The 17,554-nt window shown below is 50.8% G+C and overlaps 7 protein-coding genes across 7 annotated transcripts; 4 read left to right on the top strand and 3 right to left on the bottom strand.

The window, feature by feature from the left end:
• Positions 1-155: 155 nt before the first annotated feature.
• On the top strand, positions 156-1,935 carry N7517_005316 (uncharacterized protein; the record flags this gene model as incomplete). Its single annotated transcript, XM_056723046.1, has 4 exons — positions 156-251; positions 315-434; positions 499-591; positions 652-1,935. The coding sequence occupies 4 exons, from the start codon at positions 156-158 to the stop codon at positions 1,933-1,935; spliced, it is 1,593 nt and encodes a 530-aa protein (XP_056579296.1).
• A 931-nt stretch (positions 1,936-2,866) lies between these two features.
• On the bottom strand, positions 2,867-4,681 carry N7517_005315 (ribosomal RNA-processing protein RRP9; the record flags this gene model as incomplete). The annotated part of the gene is made up of 1 exon (XM_056723045.1): positions 2,867-4,681. One exon carries the CDS (start codon positions 4,679-4,681, stop codon positions 2,867-2,869), a length of 1,815 nt encoding a protein of 604 aa, XP_056579295.1.
• A 54-nt stretch (positions 4,682-4,735) lies between these two features.
• On the top strand, positions 4,736-5,807 carry pre1 (proteasome core particle subunit beta 4; the record flags this gene model as incomplete). The annotated part of the gene is made up of 5 exons (XM_056723044.1): positions 4,736-4,959; positions 5,011-5,168; positions 5,226-5,475; positions 5,549-5,672; positions 5,730-5,807. 5 exons carry the CDS (start codon positions 4,736-4,738, stop codon positions 5,805-5,807), a joined length of 834 nt encoding a protein of 277 aa, XP_056579294.1.
• Positions 5,808-6,128: 321 nt separating this feature from the next.
• On the top strand, positions 6,129-8,006 carry N7517_005313 (ubiquitin carboxyl-terminal hydrolase family protein; the record flags this gene model as incomplete). The annotated part of the gene is made up of 2 exons (XM_056723043.1): positions 6,129-6,786; positions 6,841-8,006. The coding sequence occupies 2 exons, from the start codon at positions 6,129-6,131 to the stop codon at positions 8,004-8,006; spliced, it is 1,824 nt and encodes a 607-aa protein (XP_056579293.1).
• Positions 8,007-8,440: 434 nt separating this feature from the next.
• On the bottom strand, positions 8,441-11,365 carry N7517_005312 (uncharacterized protein; the record flags this gene model as incomplete). The annotated part of the gene is made up of 4 exons (XM_056723042.1): positions 8,441-10,352; positions 10,408-10,643; positions 10,707-11,063; positions 11,330-11,365. 4 exons carry the CDS (start codon positions 11,363-11,365, stop codon positions 8,441-8,443), a joined length of 2,541 nt encoding a protein of 846 aa, XP_056579292.1.
• Positions 11,366-11,694: 329 nt separating this feature from the next.
• On the top strand, positions 11,695-14,724 carry N7517_005311 (U3 snoRNA-associated protein UTP13; the record flags this gene model as incomplete). Its single annotated transcript, XM_056723041.1, has 3 exons — positions 11,695-11,868; positions 11,931-11,958; positions 12,011-14,724. The coding sequence occupies 3 exons, from the start codon at positions 11,695-11,697 to the stop codon at positions 14,722-14,724; spliced, it is 2,916 nt and encodes a 971-aa protein (XP_056579291.1).
• A 290-nt stretch (positions 14,725-15,014) lies between these two features.
• On the bottom strand, positions 15,015-16,691 carry spp2 (spliceosome ATPase-activating subunit SPP2; the record flags this gene model as incomplete). The annotated part of the gene is made up of 1 exon (XM_056723040.1): positions 15,015-16,691. The coding sequence occupies one exon, from the start codon at positions 16,689-16,691 to the stop codon at positions 15,015-15,017; it is 1,677 nt and encodes a 558-aa protein (XP_056579290.1).
• Positions 16,692-17,554: the final 863 nt, after the last annotated feature.

Raw genomic sequence — 17,554 nt, 5'->3', positions numbered from 1 at the left:
CACGCTAACCTCGCAGCTTTCTTCAAAGAGTCTCTGCGAAAACTTGTTCATCACATCTTGCCACTTCGCGAAACTTTTACTCCCCGGGACACCCCCACCGCATCCCGTCGGCACTCGCGCATTCACCCCAAGACGCCTCAAACGCACTCCGGTTGATGGGACACGACCCTGGTGTGGAAATTACAGCTCTTGACAAGCCCCAGAAGGTCAAAATGGCGGCTAGAAGTGGTTCTGGGGCTGAGGCATCGGGGGTAAGTCAATTCCCGCGTCTGATTGAAGTGATCAAGTACTAGAGACTGACGCGTGATATACAGCTGGTCAACACCCTCCAAGGCCATGTCGATGATATTCGCACTTTGATACAGTGCGGTATATGCATCCGTCCCCTTTACGAACCGTTTACTATCGCCTGTGGGCACACTTTCTGTTACTCAGTGAGTCTCCATATCATTTTCCTGTTTTTTTAATACCAGTGACTGACCAGGATCCTTCACATAGTGTCTATCATCATGGTTTGCTGGTGGAAGATCAAAGCGGACATGTCCGGATTGCCGAGCACCCGTCAAAACACAACCAGCACCAGCTTATTTGGTGAGTTTTAACAATCTTCAATTCATTTGCATTGTATCTCACATATTTCTTGTGTCACAGGTCCGGGCTGTTGTGCAGATGTTCACAGGTCGAGCTGAACTTTTAGACAGAGGAGAAACGACTATGGAGCATTCAAAGAATCAAAGGGACGAAGCCGAAAGATTGGACCAGGACAAGGCCAATAGTCATCCAACCGAAGGAGGTCTGTTCGGGGGTCTTTTCAAGCCAAAAGCTCCCCCGCTCAAGCCTGTCATTGACATTGATGACGGAGTGGTTCGATGTCCGCTCTGCTCATGGGAACTTGAAGGGGACGATTGCGCAGGATGCGGCTACCGATACCGGCCGGATTCCGAGGATACAGACGACAGTGGATCAGCTGACTTCAGTGAGACCGATCTAGACTCGCTGGAAGATGGCATAGATGAGGACCCTGAAGAAGGCGAGGGCGGGGCTGGGGAATCTGACCACTTCGACGAGATCGAAGACCAAGATGGCGTTTGGGGCAACTTTGCGCTTCAGTGGTATCGGGATCCCTTCTCTGCGCGCCCTAACTGGCCCTCAGGTGTAGGTACTGGCCAAGCTTTCGACCGGCTTGAAAGCTTGATGGGTAGCGGAGGTGCCATGATTCGAACGTTCCCAGTGATTCATGAGAACGGTCCCGCTTCAGGTAACACCAATGGGAGTGAATACGACGAAGAAGAGGAAGACGAAGAGGAGAATGAGTATGATGAGTCAGACTCATTCATCGATGCTGAAAACGACCATCCGCCCACCAGTTCCTTCGTTGAAGATCAAGTTCATCGTCTCGGGAGTGGCGATATGTATGAATCGGAATCAGATCGTTCCACTGGCACCGTTGTGGATGATATTCAGGGTGGCCACCATTCCCTGCCGATTGGGCTCAATTACAGAAACACCACACCTTACTTTGACGACGAGGCTTCTGATGATGAGGAAGAGGAAGTTTCAGCGGAATCGGACGATAGAGAGATGGTCGATGAAGAGGAGGATGAATCTGAATCTGACGAAGACGCAATTCAAACTGCGCCGCCTCGTCAAGCTAATGCACAATATCCACGCCAGTCCCCCTGGTTCCAAGCCCCCAGTGATGCTCCATGGCTTGCAGCGAGGCCTCCAATACAAATTCCTGACTCATCCGAGGAAGAGGAAGAGGACTCCCCGCCCCCTGTTAGGCCTGGGAGATCCAATGGTGCACGTCGTCCCATCCCACGCGGGACCACTGCTCAGAATGTGATCACCCTCGATGATTCTGACGATGATCAGCCCGTCGGTCCAGTGAGAAGAACCACGCAAAGGCGACGTGCCAGATTCTCTCCATATTGAAAAAACATCTTCGAACCGCCAATGCGGTATCTGCTTTCGCATTTTATCGACCTACTTAATGTTTTGTTTTGGCTTCAGCGCGGCGCTTGGATAATGCTAAGAGGAATGTGGATACGGTTGGCGTTTTGTCTTCATTTTGATATCAAAAGGAAGACTTTTTTCTCTTTTTCCCCTCTCTCTCCGATGCCTTCAACGGCTGGATTCTATCTTCATGCTTTGCTTCTTACCGGTTCAGCCGTACTCTACGAATACCCCTACTTATCCTTCTTTGGTTTGATCTTGATCTTTTGTCGACCTTTGCGAGTGGAGTCGAAGAACCTAGTCTCTTGACACTCAATAAAGCGTGTCCACAAAATCCATCATCAAATCCACGAAGAAAGCCACCAGGCTCTACCACATTAAGTTCTTGCTTTCCATATTGTATTCTCTCACCAACTAGTATAGCACGCTATCTTGCTATGTACGTAGTGTCACTGCTAATATGATAACTACATATATCTACAATAGTCCACGAGTCCACTCGAAGTAAACAAATGCACCTATCACTGGTGGACACTCTATTCACAAGCAAAGTAAACCGATGAGAACAGCCAGCAAACATATCCACATGACGCAGACCCAGAATTCGTAGAAATCTTTGGATATCGGTTGTTGAAACAACATTGCGAGATTGAATGGAAGCAAGGTTATAGAAGTGTGCCTGCAGAGCTTTCCTAGTCATTTACTGTGATCACGAAATTGACTCTTGAGGAACAATATTGCTTGAAAGAGGGATATGATTGAATACTTCAATGCACCGAAGATATCCGGTACATATGCAAAAATGGTAAAATACACAGATGTGACTCCAAATACACCTGACCCCGAGCAACGCTCCCCATTTTATTCTCGGCCAATGACCAAGATCGAGACAGAAGATTATGAACAAAATTTATACATCAGCCTTCACGGTGTCATTAGTAACAAACGGAACTTCGAAGACAACAGCACCATTGCGGCCCCCCGAAGTGGGGCCCTCATGGAAATTGTTGTTGAAGCACTTCCAGCGAGCCAATCGGTGCTCCTTGCCGACAGCGGCGACGATGGACAAACCACGAGGTTCTTGCTCGGTCTCAGACTTATGTTTATCTGCGCCAGGCATATCAGATTCGGGACGTCGTTCAAAGACTGCGATATCGTTGATGACACCCTTAATCAAAGGCTCTGGCTCTTTTTGATCCGTCGCGGGGGTGGCATCGAGAGCAAGAGTCTGGTTGAGTTGCTGCGAGGGAGTATCTGGTGTCGCAGTACCAGGTATGCCTGCACCGATGGGACCCAGAGCGATAAGTGTCTTTTTATCTTCTGACACGCGCCATGCGCGGATGAAACCGTCCCAGCTGCCACTGAGGACAACGTCGGTACCCGGTAGAGTAGCGAGAGCGGTGATCCAGCGAGGCATGGGTCGCATGTGGCGCGTGTCGTGGGCGGCAGTCGCCTCGTCTGTTTCGGGCGATAACACATCCAGAGGGGGGATCGGGTCCAAGCCGTGAGCAAGACGGACGGTGTAGAGTGGCTTCTTCTTGTGGACGGACCAAAGGCAGAGGGAGCCGGAATCTGAGCCAGTGACGAAGTGAGAGGGCGGAAGGGGGGCAATGCAGTCGATGTTGCTCTCGTGGTAAGGGGCATTTCTGGAGGCGCCACCGCGGAACACGAGCTGTGTTTCCTCGACAACTTTCCACAAGCGGGCAGTGCGATCCCGAGCACCAACACTGACACATTCGTCAATGGCCATGGCAGCAATTCCGGTGACGTGATCCTGGTGGCCGAAGAGTGTTTCGACGTAGGCGTGGCCCGCTCCGCTGATGGACCATGTCTTAATTGTACGGTCGTACGAACCGGAGAACAGCTGCTCTCCGGAGCTCATCGCTGAGATATGGCGTGCAAAAGACAAGGTGCAAACCGAGTCTCTGTGGTGCAAGAAGGTCTTGCTTGGTGTCAAAGTCTCTGCGTCCCAGATGATAAGCTTATTGTCTGCTCCACCGGTGGCCACGAATTTTCCAGAAGGTGAGACAGCAACAGATAGGATGCTTCCTGTATGTCCTTGATCCTCGCCTGATTCACCAACTTTGCGCATACCCCGAGCGTACTTCACACGCTTGGGCTTCTTGCGCTGGGGGCGCGGAGGCCGCTTGGAAGTATCATTATCGCCGTTCGATTCTGTAGAGCCTGGTACACTAGGGGTAGCCAGTTCCCACTTGGTCAAAGTCTTATCCTTCGAAACAATGTAGACAAACGGCGGGTGGACTGCGATGGCAGTGTTGGACTGGGTATCTGAGCGGAAAAAGGAATGGGGCGCCGTGGGAACGGATAGTTTCGCAGCGATTTGACGGAACGTCCGTCCTTTGAACTCATCGACGTCCTTCTTCAATCGCTCCGCAATCAAGTCTCGGTCGATATCTGCGGCATCAAATCCAGCTTCGTCGACTTCTTCTTGAATGTTACCCAGGTAGCGTTCAGCGAGTTTCAATCTTCGGTCTGCCGCGGTTTCGCCGTCTTCTGAGTCTGATCCACTTTCATCTGACTCTGCCGTATCGATTGCAGCATCTTCATCCAAGTCACTGCCTGAGATTGATTCTTCTCTCTCTTTGGTGCGTCGACCACCATCGGTTTTGGCATCTACGCCTCGTTTTTTTGATCCTGGGGCTCCGGCGCGGTCGTCTCTCTTCCTCTTGCGCTGGGAATTAGGTACAGTGAAAAAGGACGACATGGCGACGTTTTGCGACCTGTCGGTTCTTGATCTCTGTATAAAGAAATCGAATGTATGGCGTTCTCGAAAGACTCGGACTGCGGAGATCGAAACTTCAACTTTTTTTGGCAGAAAAAAAGCGCTAAGCGGCGGCTGACTCAGCAGGTAGCTGACCTCACGGGAGCTCCAGGCGTCAAGCTCACCGCGCGGTCCTCCTCACTTGATCACTACTCCCCTTCGTCTTCTCTGATCATCTACTTGCTTGTTAATTTTTTATTTATCTCTGATACCGCAAACATGTAAGTTTATGGTGATCTCATGCCCACAAATAGTCACTAACAGCTTTCTAGGGAGGTTCTTTTGGGTATCGCCGGCAAGGACTTCGTCATTCTTGCTGCATCCAAGGCCGCAATGAGAGGCCCGACAGTTCTCAAGGCTGAAGATGATAAGACACGACAGTTGAACAAGCACACAGTGATGGCCTTCTCCGGAGAGTCTGGAGATACCGGTATGTAGCTGCTTCTCCGACGAGATAAACAAGATGCTAATGAGATACCTATGCTAGTTCAATTTGCCGAATACATCCAAGCCAACGCTGCACTCTACAGCATGCGCAACGACACTGAGCTCAGCCCCTCCGCCGTTGCCAATTTCGTCCGGGGAGAATTGGCGCGCAGCTTGCGGTCACGGACTCCCTACACAGTAAACCTGTTGCTAGGTGGTATAGATCCGGTCACTGAGAAGCCTCACTTGTTCTGGATTGATTACCTAGCGTCGCTGGCGCCCCTACCATATGCTGCCCACGGCTATGCCCAGTATGTTTAATGACCTGTCATGACAGACAACACGAAACTCCAGGCGAGAGATAACTGACGCTGGTTCTGCTAGATACTACTGCCTCTCCATCCTTGACAAACACCACCATCCCGACTGCACCCTCGAGGAGGGCCTCGCCCTCCTCACCCTGTGCACAGACGAGCTGAAGCGCAGACTACCAATTGACTACAAAGGAGTAAGTTCTTTAGGAAGCCATCCTCAAGTGCCGATAATCTGACACAATTGTTCACAGATGCTGGTGAAGGTCGTGACAAAGAATGGCGTGGAAATAATCCCCGTGGATAACGACAAGGTGGTCCGGAGTGCTTGAGGGTCGACATACCACGGCGTTTGTTGTATCACATCTTATGACGTTTTTCTTTGATTCCGAGATAGTCGAACAGTCGACATGATTTGGGCTGTAGTAACCTTGGGAGTCAAGTAAGGAGTAGAATCCTAGATAGTGAATAAACAATAGGCAAATACAGCCCTATGAGCTCACTCAAATGGACAGCATTTTGTATAGAACGTACACCGCTTGGCATTGCCCTGACCGTGGGTGTTTGACTTGTTTGCAACAGAGTCGCATCCCAAGCTCGCGGGAAGTCAAGAACTCCGTGGTCACCAACTTTTCGATTCAAACCATCTCGTAATGTCGAAAAGACACGCAGAGCTCCCTCTGGAGCAAGACTTCTCTGGCTCACCTGTATCGAAAAAGGCGCGCGTCGAGGACGACAACGATCTCGATTTCCCCAACGGCGCAGTACCCGCATTGCAAACCGAAGAGCTGAGAGAGGATGATCGCAATGATGTGGATATCCTAGGAGCAGCTCAAATAGAAGCAGAGGAGCTTGAAGAGGCTGAGAAAGACCCTTCTGGGCTCTTGGATATCGACGAAGATGCGCCTGTACTCAGCGCCCCAAAGCGGCAAAGTGCTCCCATGGAAGGCTACGGCGACCTTTACCTCGACACAATCAACCGTGGAATCCTGGATTTCGACTTCGAGAAGCTGTGCTCCATCAGTTTGTCAAATGTCAATGTGTACGCATGCCTCGTTTGCGGCAAATACTTCCAGGGTCGTGGTCCCAAATCGCATGCATATTTTCACGCCCTTGAAGTTGGACACCACGTCTTTATCAACATTGGCACAAAGAAGGTCTATGTTTTGCCTGAAGGATATGAAGTCAATAACAAGAGTTTGGAGGATATCAAATATGTGGTTGATCCACACTACACAAAAAGCCAAGTGATCAAGCTTGATAGGGAGGTGCATGATGCCTGGGACCTTTCTGGTTCTAGGTATAGACCAGGTAAGACCCTGAATCATGATAATATCAGTTTTTTTGGCTAATTGTCTTCTCCAGGGTTTGTCGGCATGAACAACATCAAAGCCAACGACTACGTCAATGTAGTAGCTCAACTACTGGCACATGTTTTGCCAATTCGCAATTTCTTCCTCCTCCACGAGTTCCCTACACCTGGCACACCAGAGATAATTCTTCGTTTCAGCACGCTGGTGCGCAAGCTATGGAACCCTAAGGCGTTCCGGTCACATGTGTCTCCGCACGAGTTACTACAAGAGATTGCTGTACGATCCTCGAAACGGTTCACTCTCACGAACCAGGCAGATCCCGTGGACTTCTTGTCTTGGTTCCTAAACACCCTGCACCTTGCCTTAGGAGGGTCCAAGAAGCCATCACCAACACCCACAAGTGTCATTCACGCAGCATTCCAGGGTCGTGTACGGATAGAAAGCCAAGCTATCACCGCTCACTCCGACACCCAAAATGCCCGTTTGGTATTCACTGAATCTGCTACAATCAATAGCCAGGTTACTCCTTTCCTCATACTCACACTGGACCTACCCCCCACTCCCCTCTTCCAGTCTTCCAGTAGGGAGTCGAGTATCCCACAGGTTCCCTTGACTACCCTCTTGAACAAATACAATGGCTACACGGCGTCAGAGAAACTGGCCCACCGTGTCCGACACCGTCTTCTCCACCCTCTTCCTCCTTATCTTTTCTTCCATATCAAGCGCTTCAGCAAGAACCGCTTTGTCTCTGAGCGAAACCCAACCATCGTCACCTTCCCCTCTCCGCATAACTTGGATATGACCCCCTATGTCGAGCCAAATCCCAATGTTTGGTCACCCAGCGAGCCAATCCTCTACGACCTTGTCGCAAACATCATCCTCGACCCCGCTATCGCCGCACCCGGTGAAATGGATGACGCTGCGGACAAGGGCGTTAACTCTGCGTCAGGAGCAGGAGGATCCTCCAGCGGAGCAGGTGGCGGCAGCAAGAAGGTGTCATGGCTTGTCCAACTTCATGATAAAGCTATGGAGGCCGAAAATGCTCGCGCCAAAAACAGCGGTTCCACAGAGAAACAGCAGCAAGGCCCTGAGTGGCTTGAGATTCAGGATTTGTTCGTCAATCGCACGGAAAGTGAGACGCTGTTCACTCGTGAGGGATACCTTATGGTCTGGGAGCGACGCAAGGTGCCAGGGAACAAAGGAAAGGAGCGTGCTTGATCTAAGATAGTTACATCTGAGGATTAGGCTTGGGCTTCGAACTTTCAACTGTCTTCTACATCTTCTACACTTATCTTTCAGAGCACCCGATGTACCATCAAATAATGACGAATTTATGTTTTTTTTCGATATCTTCCACTGTACGGTAAAACAAGGACACCATAGAAGAAACAAATAAGCGTTGCACCAGCGGAGAAAAAATGACCATAGAAAAATATGTCTTGCTCCGCAACGAGGAAAGGAACCGAAAGGCCCAAGGGTCAGGATATTAATATATATATTATCCCACAAACAACCCTGGAATGACATATCTAGCTAGCGGTAGCTGTGAGACACTCAAAAACCGCGTAAGTGCAGTATGACTGAATGGCTAAGATACACATCATAGAGTATGTAACATAGGTATTGATGCGGCCAAAACAACCAAGTATTCATCACAAGGTTCCCCAGCCGCAGAAGTTCCTCCCTATCCTCATCGTCGAGCCCACCAGGAACCCCCAAATCCCCGCTCTCATCGCAACTTGCATTCCTCTCATGAGTACGAGCCGGAAGGAATAAGCACATATGTCTGGCCAAGTTCTCCCGCCAAACCAAAGACCCAACGGATGGACATCTAAGAGACGGATAACAGAGGACGGGTGTGACATGATCCAGGATCGGGTCAATGAGCGAAGGTAGAGTGCTTCAAGGGGCGCTAGTATGATGCCGCTGATTGCAGCAGCAAGGTGAGACGCGAGGGAGTCCACTGGGTATGCTGAAAGAAGGGTGACGCGGTGGACTTGCGACAATGTGTTTGTCGGTTGTCCGGAGATAAGAGAAGATGGTAGAATTGGCTGGACGAGGGTGTCAGATTGGGTATCTTCATTGTGGTCTGTATCTGCGACAGGGTTTGGTTCATTGGAGGGCTCTTCGTCGTTTGGTTCTTCCACGCCATCTGGGAGGATATTTGGAAGAATGGACCCTAGTGCTTCCTCGATTGACTCTAAAGTTGGAGCGTCCGTGACTTGGGTTTCTGGGGCTGGAATTTGTGGGTCTAGTTCAGGGGCACCTAAGTCCTGGGGCGTTGTGTTGGATTGTCCGGCAGTGATACTTGAGAGGCCGTCCGTATCTGCTGCCACTGGGGGCTGCTGCTCCTGCCGCTGGGCCTGACTCAAGATCAGAGCTTCGAGGAACTCGGCTATGGATCGTCTATCCATGGCGTCTGGATTTGCATTGGATCCTGACGCATTCCTGCCCGCAAGTGCATTCAGCTGGGCAGGACTTGAAGCTTGGATCTGTGGGTGACGGTTCCGGTTGCTCAGCAATTCAAGCTGCATCGTGATAACGTCGGAGCTCTGGTGAATCAAGGATGCTCTTACGCGAGGCGATGTAGGGGGTGATGTTTCTGGTGATGATTGTGGGGAGAAAAGAGTATTAGATCGTGAGTTTTCTCTGTCCATAGCAAAATCCTCATCATTTTGCAAAGAGGCCGTTTGGTCCTGCGGGGTTGAGGTGGCCGAGAGACGGCTCGTTCGTCCAGCAGTAGCCATCTCGGAGAAATAGTCATTGCTCATTTCCCCAGGCGATTGAGACATACGATTTTCATTTGTAAGCACTTGATTCAACCCAATAACTGATTCTGCCTGAGTCATATGCGTGGGTCCAGTTGCATCCTGTGACCTTGATCGTGCTTGTGATGCAAGAGCCGCAGCCTGAGCATCGGGGGTTATCCCCGGCGGTCTAGGCACGGGCTCATTTGGTCCTTGTTCAGCAACAATGTTGATTCCGTCAAGTTCATTTTGCAGCAACTCAATCGAATTGCGTAGGTTTTCAATCCTCTCGTCTCTAAATGTCCGGAGAGCTTTCTGCTCTGCCGATTGGTTCGATCTCAGTCCAAAAAGCGATGATACCCATCTTCGAAAAACGGCTAGTTCAAACTTGATGTCTTCGAATAGTGTGAGCTTGCCGCGGTGTAATTCCTCGTCTGATCTGCGGCCCAGCGTAGGCACTACCCACTCTATCAGGTTTTCTTCGAAGGCAACGCGGACTGAGAGTTCATCAGGAAGAGATGGCTTAGGAAGGTGTCGTCTGATCAACCGATAGATACGCTCTTCAAGCTCTGGTCGCAAGTAGTAGCCATAGATGAACACTAAAGCGCCGGGGGATGTCAACAATTGGACAAGTGAGATCCCCAGTGAGTGAGGGGACAAATCAGTGGGCAAAGGTGGCAGCTGTAGCAAGGATTCTCTGCCGAAGGGAAGCAGAAATTGCGCGCCAGGTATGCCATACGGAGACACAAGGGAAAGAGATTGAAGTGTGGAGTACATGTAGAACTCCATAGACAACATGAGCACAGAATTTCTCGCCCTTTTATTCATGATTAGTTGTCTTGTCTATTTGAACAGACGATGAATATACTCACACTGTGTATAGAAGCCCGAAAAGAGAACGAACACCGAGTGAGTCGCCTGTCAAAGACTGAGCATAGTCCCGAAGAGAGACAAACACCCGTTTCAGCGGGGTCTCACGAGCGATAGCCAACCCGCTGGACATTGCCCAGGCAGGAATTCCTGAAAAATAGAAGCTAAGAATGCCTGCGGTGTCCCTCTCAGACTGTATGACGTTGAGTAATGCGGAATGGGCATAATGCTGGTAAGTCTGAACACAAGGTCTCGAATGTCAGCTCAATCAACATCTAGAGTAGTTGGGCATTGCATTTACCTGTACTCGACCAGTGACTGAAGAGGTCCACCAAGTACCAAAAAAGATGAACAGTTGATCGAGAGTTGTTATAACCAGTCCGAAGTCATTTTCACTCGCAATCTGGTTGATCTTTTGCTGCTCATTGGGGATACCAGAGTTTCGGTCTTCTCCGCTGACGACAATCCCCATTGTTGAAAGGATATCATTCTTTGCTCTCCGGAGTTCTTTCCCGAGGGTTCTGGACTCGGGATTAACAGGGTGACCTCGAGTATCATATTGCTGCATGTAATTGTCTGCATAAACGCTGGAGATCCGTCGGACTGGATTGGAGGGGTCAACCGCCGCATTGTCGGGGGCTTCATACGGGGACCGGCCCTTGAAATCAGTTAATATGATATACTACCCAGGTTGTAACTAAGCTCAATTAGGCATGTATGGTAAGAGGTGTTTGGGGTGGGTTTGTATATCCGGATAGAAACAATGAGACAGGGCCAGGTGGTGACTGGTTCAGTTTCAGAAGACTTTGCGCTTCCCGGGGTAAACATGATCCATTGCCACAGTCCATAAATCCAGGGTCTTTTTAAGTACAAATATAGGGGAAAGTTCGCGCGTAACTTCGCGCGTAGAAAGGTGAAGCTTACCAAAGCGAGCCGGTTCAAATAAGCCTGTCGACCCATATCGTGCAAGGTCACTGGGCTAGTAGTGTAGCCACATCACCTTCTAGTACACCATTAATACAAAGCCTGCCAGAACCTGTGGATTCAAAAGTAATAAACGATGAAGCACAAGTCAGACGAAAGCCGGACGGTTGAAGGTACATGTGGTAATGCGGCATCTACTTGGCCTGAGGCACAAGCCATATCTTATCACCAAACAAACAGTGCAAACATCAAAAAAAGTTGCCCGCTCGAGCTGCCGTTTTTTGCGATCGTTCAATCTCTACGGCTCTTCGACTGGCCAATGGCGTGCTAATTTTTACTTTTTTACGCCGAGATATTATAGAGTCATGTCGAAAGCTATCGTCAAAACCACTTTCGAGGCGTCCCGCACGCTCCGCCCCATTTACACCGGCGGTAGCACCGCGCTGGATGCCAGTGGGCGCATCTTGCTGAGCTGCGTGGGCGAAGATGCCTTGATCGTCGATCTGGAGACTGGTAACCAGCTTGCTAGCCTGGAGGGGGTATGTTTTTGTCGCCTTGGATATTCGTCAATTGCAAAGCGCTAACCACATAATCGCTGCAGGATGGAGAAATTGTCACAGGTTTGGCCAGTAAGTATTGTATGCCCTGGGAACGAGAATAAAATACTGACAATTCGCCTAGTCACGCCTTCCGCCTCACACGCTATTGTTTGCTCGCGCTCGATGTCCATGCGAATCTACAGCCTCCCAGATTTCGACGAGACTTCCCAGACCATTGAAGCAAAACTTCTCCGAACCCTTAAGCCTCACACAGCTCCCGTTGTGACCATTGCTGTTGACCCTACTGGCACACTGCTAGCCACCGGTGGTGCCGATGGTTCAATCAAGGTCTGGGACATCAGAGGCGGTTTTGTCACCCACACTTTCCATGGTCATGGTGGTGTCATTTCTGCGCTTTGCTTTTTCGAGGTTCCTACTGCCGACAGCGATTCCAAATCATCTAAGAAGAACAAGTCTAAGCAACAGGCTACGGGGGATGATGATGAAGATATGGAGGGCTCTGCCCGTACAGGTTCTACTGCAGGATTCCGCTTAGCATCTGGCAGTGAAGATGGCAAAATGCGTGTATGGGATCTGCATAAGAGAAAGTCCATTGCGTCGCTCGAGTCACACGTTTCACTTGTCCGCAGTTTGTCCTTTTCTCCGTCAGAGAACGCATTGATCTCTGCCAGCAGAGACAAGACTGTCATCGTCTGGGATGCGCGTACTTGGAAGACTCGCAGAATCATTCCTGTTTTGGAGAGCGTGGAAGCCGCGGCTTTCATTGCTGACAGCGGACTGTGCGTTATCGGTGGAGAAAATGGCAAACTACGAGTTTGGGACTGCAATCGTGGAAGCGAGATCACAGAAGAACAAGAGGCTGGAGAGGAATTCGAAAGTGTCGTCGCTATCCAGTATTCGCCTGGTTTACCTTTCGTTCTCACCGTCCACGCGGATCAGACTCTCCGGGTCCACTCGCTCGAGTCGCTCTCTGATTATAAGCCAGGGTCAACTTTGGAGCCCTTGCCAGTTATCCGCCGCATTTCCGGCAATGACGACGAGATTATTGACTTGGCTTACATTGGGCCTGATCGATCGATGCTTGCTTTGGCCACCAACACCGAGAGTATTCGTGTAGTTTCAGTTGCCCCTTCGGAAGACCGACCATCAACTCAGGGAGAGGAGTACTTTGGTGCTGATGTCACACACCTGGAGGGCCATGACGATATTATCATTTGCATTGATGCAGACTGGTCAGGACACTGGCTAGCAACTGGCGCTAAAGACAATACAGCCCGTCTTTGGCGTATCGACCCTAAGACATCCTCTTATACTTGCTTTGCTATTTTCACTGGTCACGCCGAGTCATTGGGAGCAATCGCCCTTCCGCGCGTCCCACCTCCTGTTGGCAGTGCCGCGTATAACGACCCCGTGAACCACCCACCAGCATTCCTAATTACTGGATCGCAAGATCGCACAATCAAGCGATGGGATACGAGCAAGTTAGCCCCCCTGACAGGAGATAAGCCACGCCATCCTAAGGCAATCTATACCCGCAAGGCTCACGAAAAGGATATTAATGCCATTGACATCGATTCTACATCTGAACTGTTTGCCTCAGCGTCACAAGATCGTACCGTGAAGATCTGGGCCGCCGACGAAGGCTCGTCGGTAGGTGTCCTCCGCGGCCACAAGCGAGGTGTTTGGTCGGTGCGATTCGCTCCGCAAGGCACACCGATCATCAACTCAGATTCACGTACCAGCACGAGCCGTGGCCTAGCAGTCACAGGCTCAGGTGACAAGACCGTCAAACTGTGGAGTCTGTCTGACTACAGCTGTCTCTTGACTTTCGAGGGCCACACCAACAGTGTTCTCAAAGTCCTCTGGCTCCCACCTCCTCAGGTCTCGAGCCAAATCGACGACGATGAGGATGACGAAGAGGCGGCAACAGCACGCAAAAACGCCATCCAGGACCGTCCCCTTATCGCCTCCGCCGCCGCAGACGGCCTGGTCAAGATCTGGTCCCCCTACACAGGCGAGCTCGAAACCACCCTGGACAACCACATCGACCGAGTCTGGGCGCTTGCCAGCCCAACCCCGTCCGGCTCACGCGCAGACGTGAAGCAACTCCCCTCCAAGTTCAACACTACTCCCTACGCCATTGCCTCTGGTTCTGCCGACGCAACAGTGACCTTCTGGACTGATACTACATCATCCACTTACACAGCCGCTGTCAACGCCAGCTCTGCTCGCGTCGAACAGGACCAAGAGCTGCAGAACTACATCCGCGCCGGTGCCTACCGTGAAGCCATCACTCTGGCCCTGCAACTCAACCACCCGGGTAGACTGCTCTCGCTCTTCACCTCCGCCATCAACGCCGCAGACGACCCAACCGTCCCGGCCGAGGACCGCGAGCGTGCTGCAGCCAGTCTGTCCGGTAACCCGTCCATCGACGAGGTCCTGCAGAATTTGGACCCTGCCAATCTGCGCACTCTCCTGCTCCGTCTCCGGGACTGGAACACTAATGCACGCACCTCGCGTGTCTCACAGCGCATCCTGTATGCCCTGTTCCGCTCTTACCCTGCGTCCACTTTCGTGGAGCTTGCGACCCAGTCCGTCCGCGGAAAGGAGGGTCGTGCCGCAGCTGGTATGAAGGATATCCTGCAGGCACTGGCTGCGTACACTGAAAGACATTACCGCCGAGTTGAGGAGCTGGTCGATGACAGCTACCTGGTGGAGTGGGTCCTCGGTGAGATGGATGGCGGTGTTGGACTCGGTGGACTGCGTGATTTGACTGTGGGTGATGTCAGTGAGGAGGAAGAGCATGAGAAGGACGTTATTATGTTGGAAGCATAGTCTGGCTTTAAGTCTTTTACCTTGTTTGTACATTGAATTTGGCGCTTTCGTTCTTGGAGTACCATGGGTGGGAAGGATAAAAGCCATCTCTTTATAGAATTGAACAGTGTATCATGGAAAGTGTTCTTTGGCCAAAGCCATGTATTTTGATTGTTCAGGGTATCTTTATTTGGTTGAGTCTCGTGGTAAAAAAACTAGACGTAGGGAATATGTAGCTCCAAAGAAGCAGCAATTTATCCTGTACAAAGGCCTCAATGCCTTTCAATCCCCTTGCCAAAACCATCTGGCCTCTAATCATCGCGACGACTCCGACGAGAGTCGTGATCACGATCACGATCTCGGTCTCGGTCATTCCGAGATGAGTGAGACGAGTGCCGCGAGCTGCTGTATCTCTCATCTCGAGACCGATGGCTGCGGTCCCTGTCCCGCTCTCGATCTCCATCTCTCTTTCGATCGTCCTTATAATCATCACGATCCCGACGACGATCCCGGTCGTGGTCTCGGTCCCGATAAGAACGGTCATCCCGTCTGCTTTTATCATCGTCGTCATATCGAGAGGAACGACTAGAAGATTGGCGGCCACTAGACCGACTGCGGTCACGTCGCGAGGACCCAGTATTCCGGCTGGAACGATCCTCCTCATCGTCATAGTCGCGTTTGCGGTATTCCCGGTCTCGATCCTTGTCCCGACCGCTCTTTTCAAGGTTGCGATCCCGTCGCTCGCGCCAGTCATCTTCCTTGGGAGGCTTGGCTTTGGCCTCCTTTTGTAGAGCAGCAAGTTCCGCTTCGGTGAGTTGCTCGCCGGTTTTCTTATTCCGCATCGTGATAGGCATGTACACACCCTCCGCCTTGTCGTCCTCATCGCCCTGTTTCCTCGACGCCTTGCGCATAGCCGCTTTTCCCCACGCTCCAAGCTCAGTTTCGGCTCCTTTACCGCCGGATGAATCCTTTGCGCCAATGCCGAGGAACCCAGGTCGTCGTTCTGGGACACGAGGGTTTTTCGCCTTCTCTGCAGCTGTGGCACTGCTGTAGTTGCCTCGTCCGATAGTTTGACCATCCTTCCAGCCCATTCCTCGTAGCAGCGCGGCTCCGAATTCCTCAACAGGAATAGCATTGTAGGCGTCCAAACTAGCAGGCTCAGGCCGGGATGCCACATCTGTTCGGAAAGATCCAAGCTCGTTGTATTGGACTGGTGCTTCCTCATCGCCTTCCCCTCCATGCTTAGCAGACTCAATCACAAGGTCTGACCTCCGTTCGTTTTCGCCCGTGGTTTCCCGAATCAGCGCCTGCATGGCAATCTCGTCGTCGGTGAGGGGCTTGGTCGCGACAGGTTTCGCATCAGGCATGGCCTGGTCTTCGTCCACTGCTGCACCACGATCTGCCTTTTCTGCGGATTGCTGTGCGAAGCTCAACCCGTACGCCACGCTGGGCGTATCTGTCTCTACTGTAGGCTCTCCGGGAGGTGCTTGTCCGTTCTTTTGCGCTTCCTGCATGGCCTGCACTTCGCTGGGCAGCAGATTCTTACTTTTCTTCACGCCCGCCCGGTCGCGCCAGTTGTTCTTGCTTGTAACGGGGATGACCAGAGGCTTCTTTCCCTTCGCGACTGCCTGCCCGTCCGCAGTAATGGCGGCACCTGTGTGGGTGTCAAACCCTGAGATTTCCTCATGGGCCGGAGGAGCCTCCTCTTCGTCAGAGTCATCGCCGAGCTGGTGAGGTCGCCGAGGCAGTGACCGGCCGTTTGCTGGGGAATTTGTGGAACCGCCGCGATTTGAGGATTGGATGTTGAAACCGGTCTTTTTCGAGGGACCTTTCGAACTGGATAAAGATAAAGAGATTGGTTTGGACGGCTGTTGCCCGCCCTCATTATGGTTGCGCGAGGACATCGCGATGGTATCTTGGTTTGAACCGAATGGAGTGCTTAATAGGGAAGAGAGAGCTAGAGGCGCAATTGATACTTGAGAGCTCATGAGCGGTGGCAAAATCGGAAGCGCGCGGCTAAATCGGCAAATTTTATATGGACGGTGGTAATATAAACTACCTCTCTGCAACTCGACATACAACTCACGAATATTCATTGGGTGCTTCTTCGCCGGAAGCTGAGTGTCTGGATAGTCTATTGGCTAGATGTACAATATATGCATACAAATCATGATAATATGTGAAATGTCGTTACAAAACCCTTTCATGCCTCAACAGACATTTACCAACACAACACCTTTGTTGAGATCAGATATCCACTAATCCGAAGCAAGCAAAGACAATAGGGTATAATTTTAGGCAGCAAGCAAGAAATGGTGAAATCATCAGGATGATCTGGACCTAATCAGGAAGTTTGGACGTACTCGTACTTATGTTCCCTCTTCAACCTCCAGTTATAAATTTGCTAACATCGCTTCTCGGGAATTCAAGTACATACATCAAGCGTGATGGGTTACGTAGGCGCCACTAAAGTGGAGAGACAAGTTTGATACTAAATTACTCCATGGTCCCGTCTTGTAGTCCACTCGTTTCGGGACTGTAAGATATCTAGTCTTGAAACAGCACTACGTAGTAGTAGAGCACGAAATCTTAGTTTTTCATTTCTCCCCCGCTACATACATAGTAGAATTTCTAAAAAAAAATATGCCGAACAGACAAGCATCATAGGAAAGAAGCATAATCCAAGTGGACCGGGGAGATGCCCCACATTAAAGCGTATTCGTTCAGAAATTCCCCGATTGGGAATCTAGAAATAGCCCTAGATGTGCAACAGCGTTAACTAGACATTTATAAGTCCCTAAATCCCATATTTTCCTTAAAAAGAGGAAACTACACTCTTGTTAGCATCATT

The sequence above is a fragment of the Penicillium concentricum genome (genome assembly GCF_028827145.1).
Source record: "Penicillium concentricum strain IBT 3081 chromosome Unknown utg000002l_segment0_segment0, whole genome shotgun sequence".
Taxonomy (NCBI): Eukaryota; Fungi; Ascomycota; class Eurotiomycetes; order Eurotiales; family Aspergillaceae; genus Penicillium; species Penicillium concentricum.
Note: the sequence above shows the minus strand (reverse complement) of the source record. Positions and strands in the feature narration are given on the sequence as shown.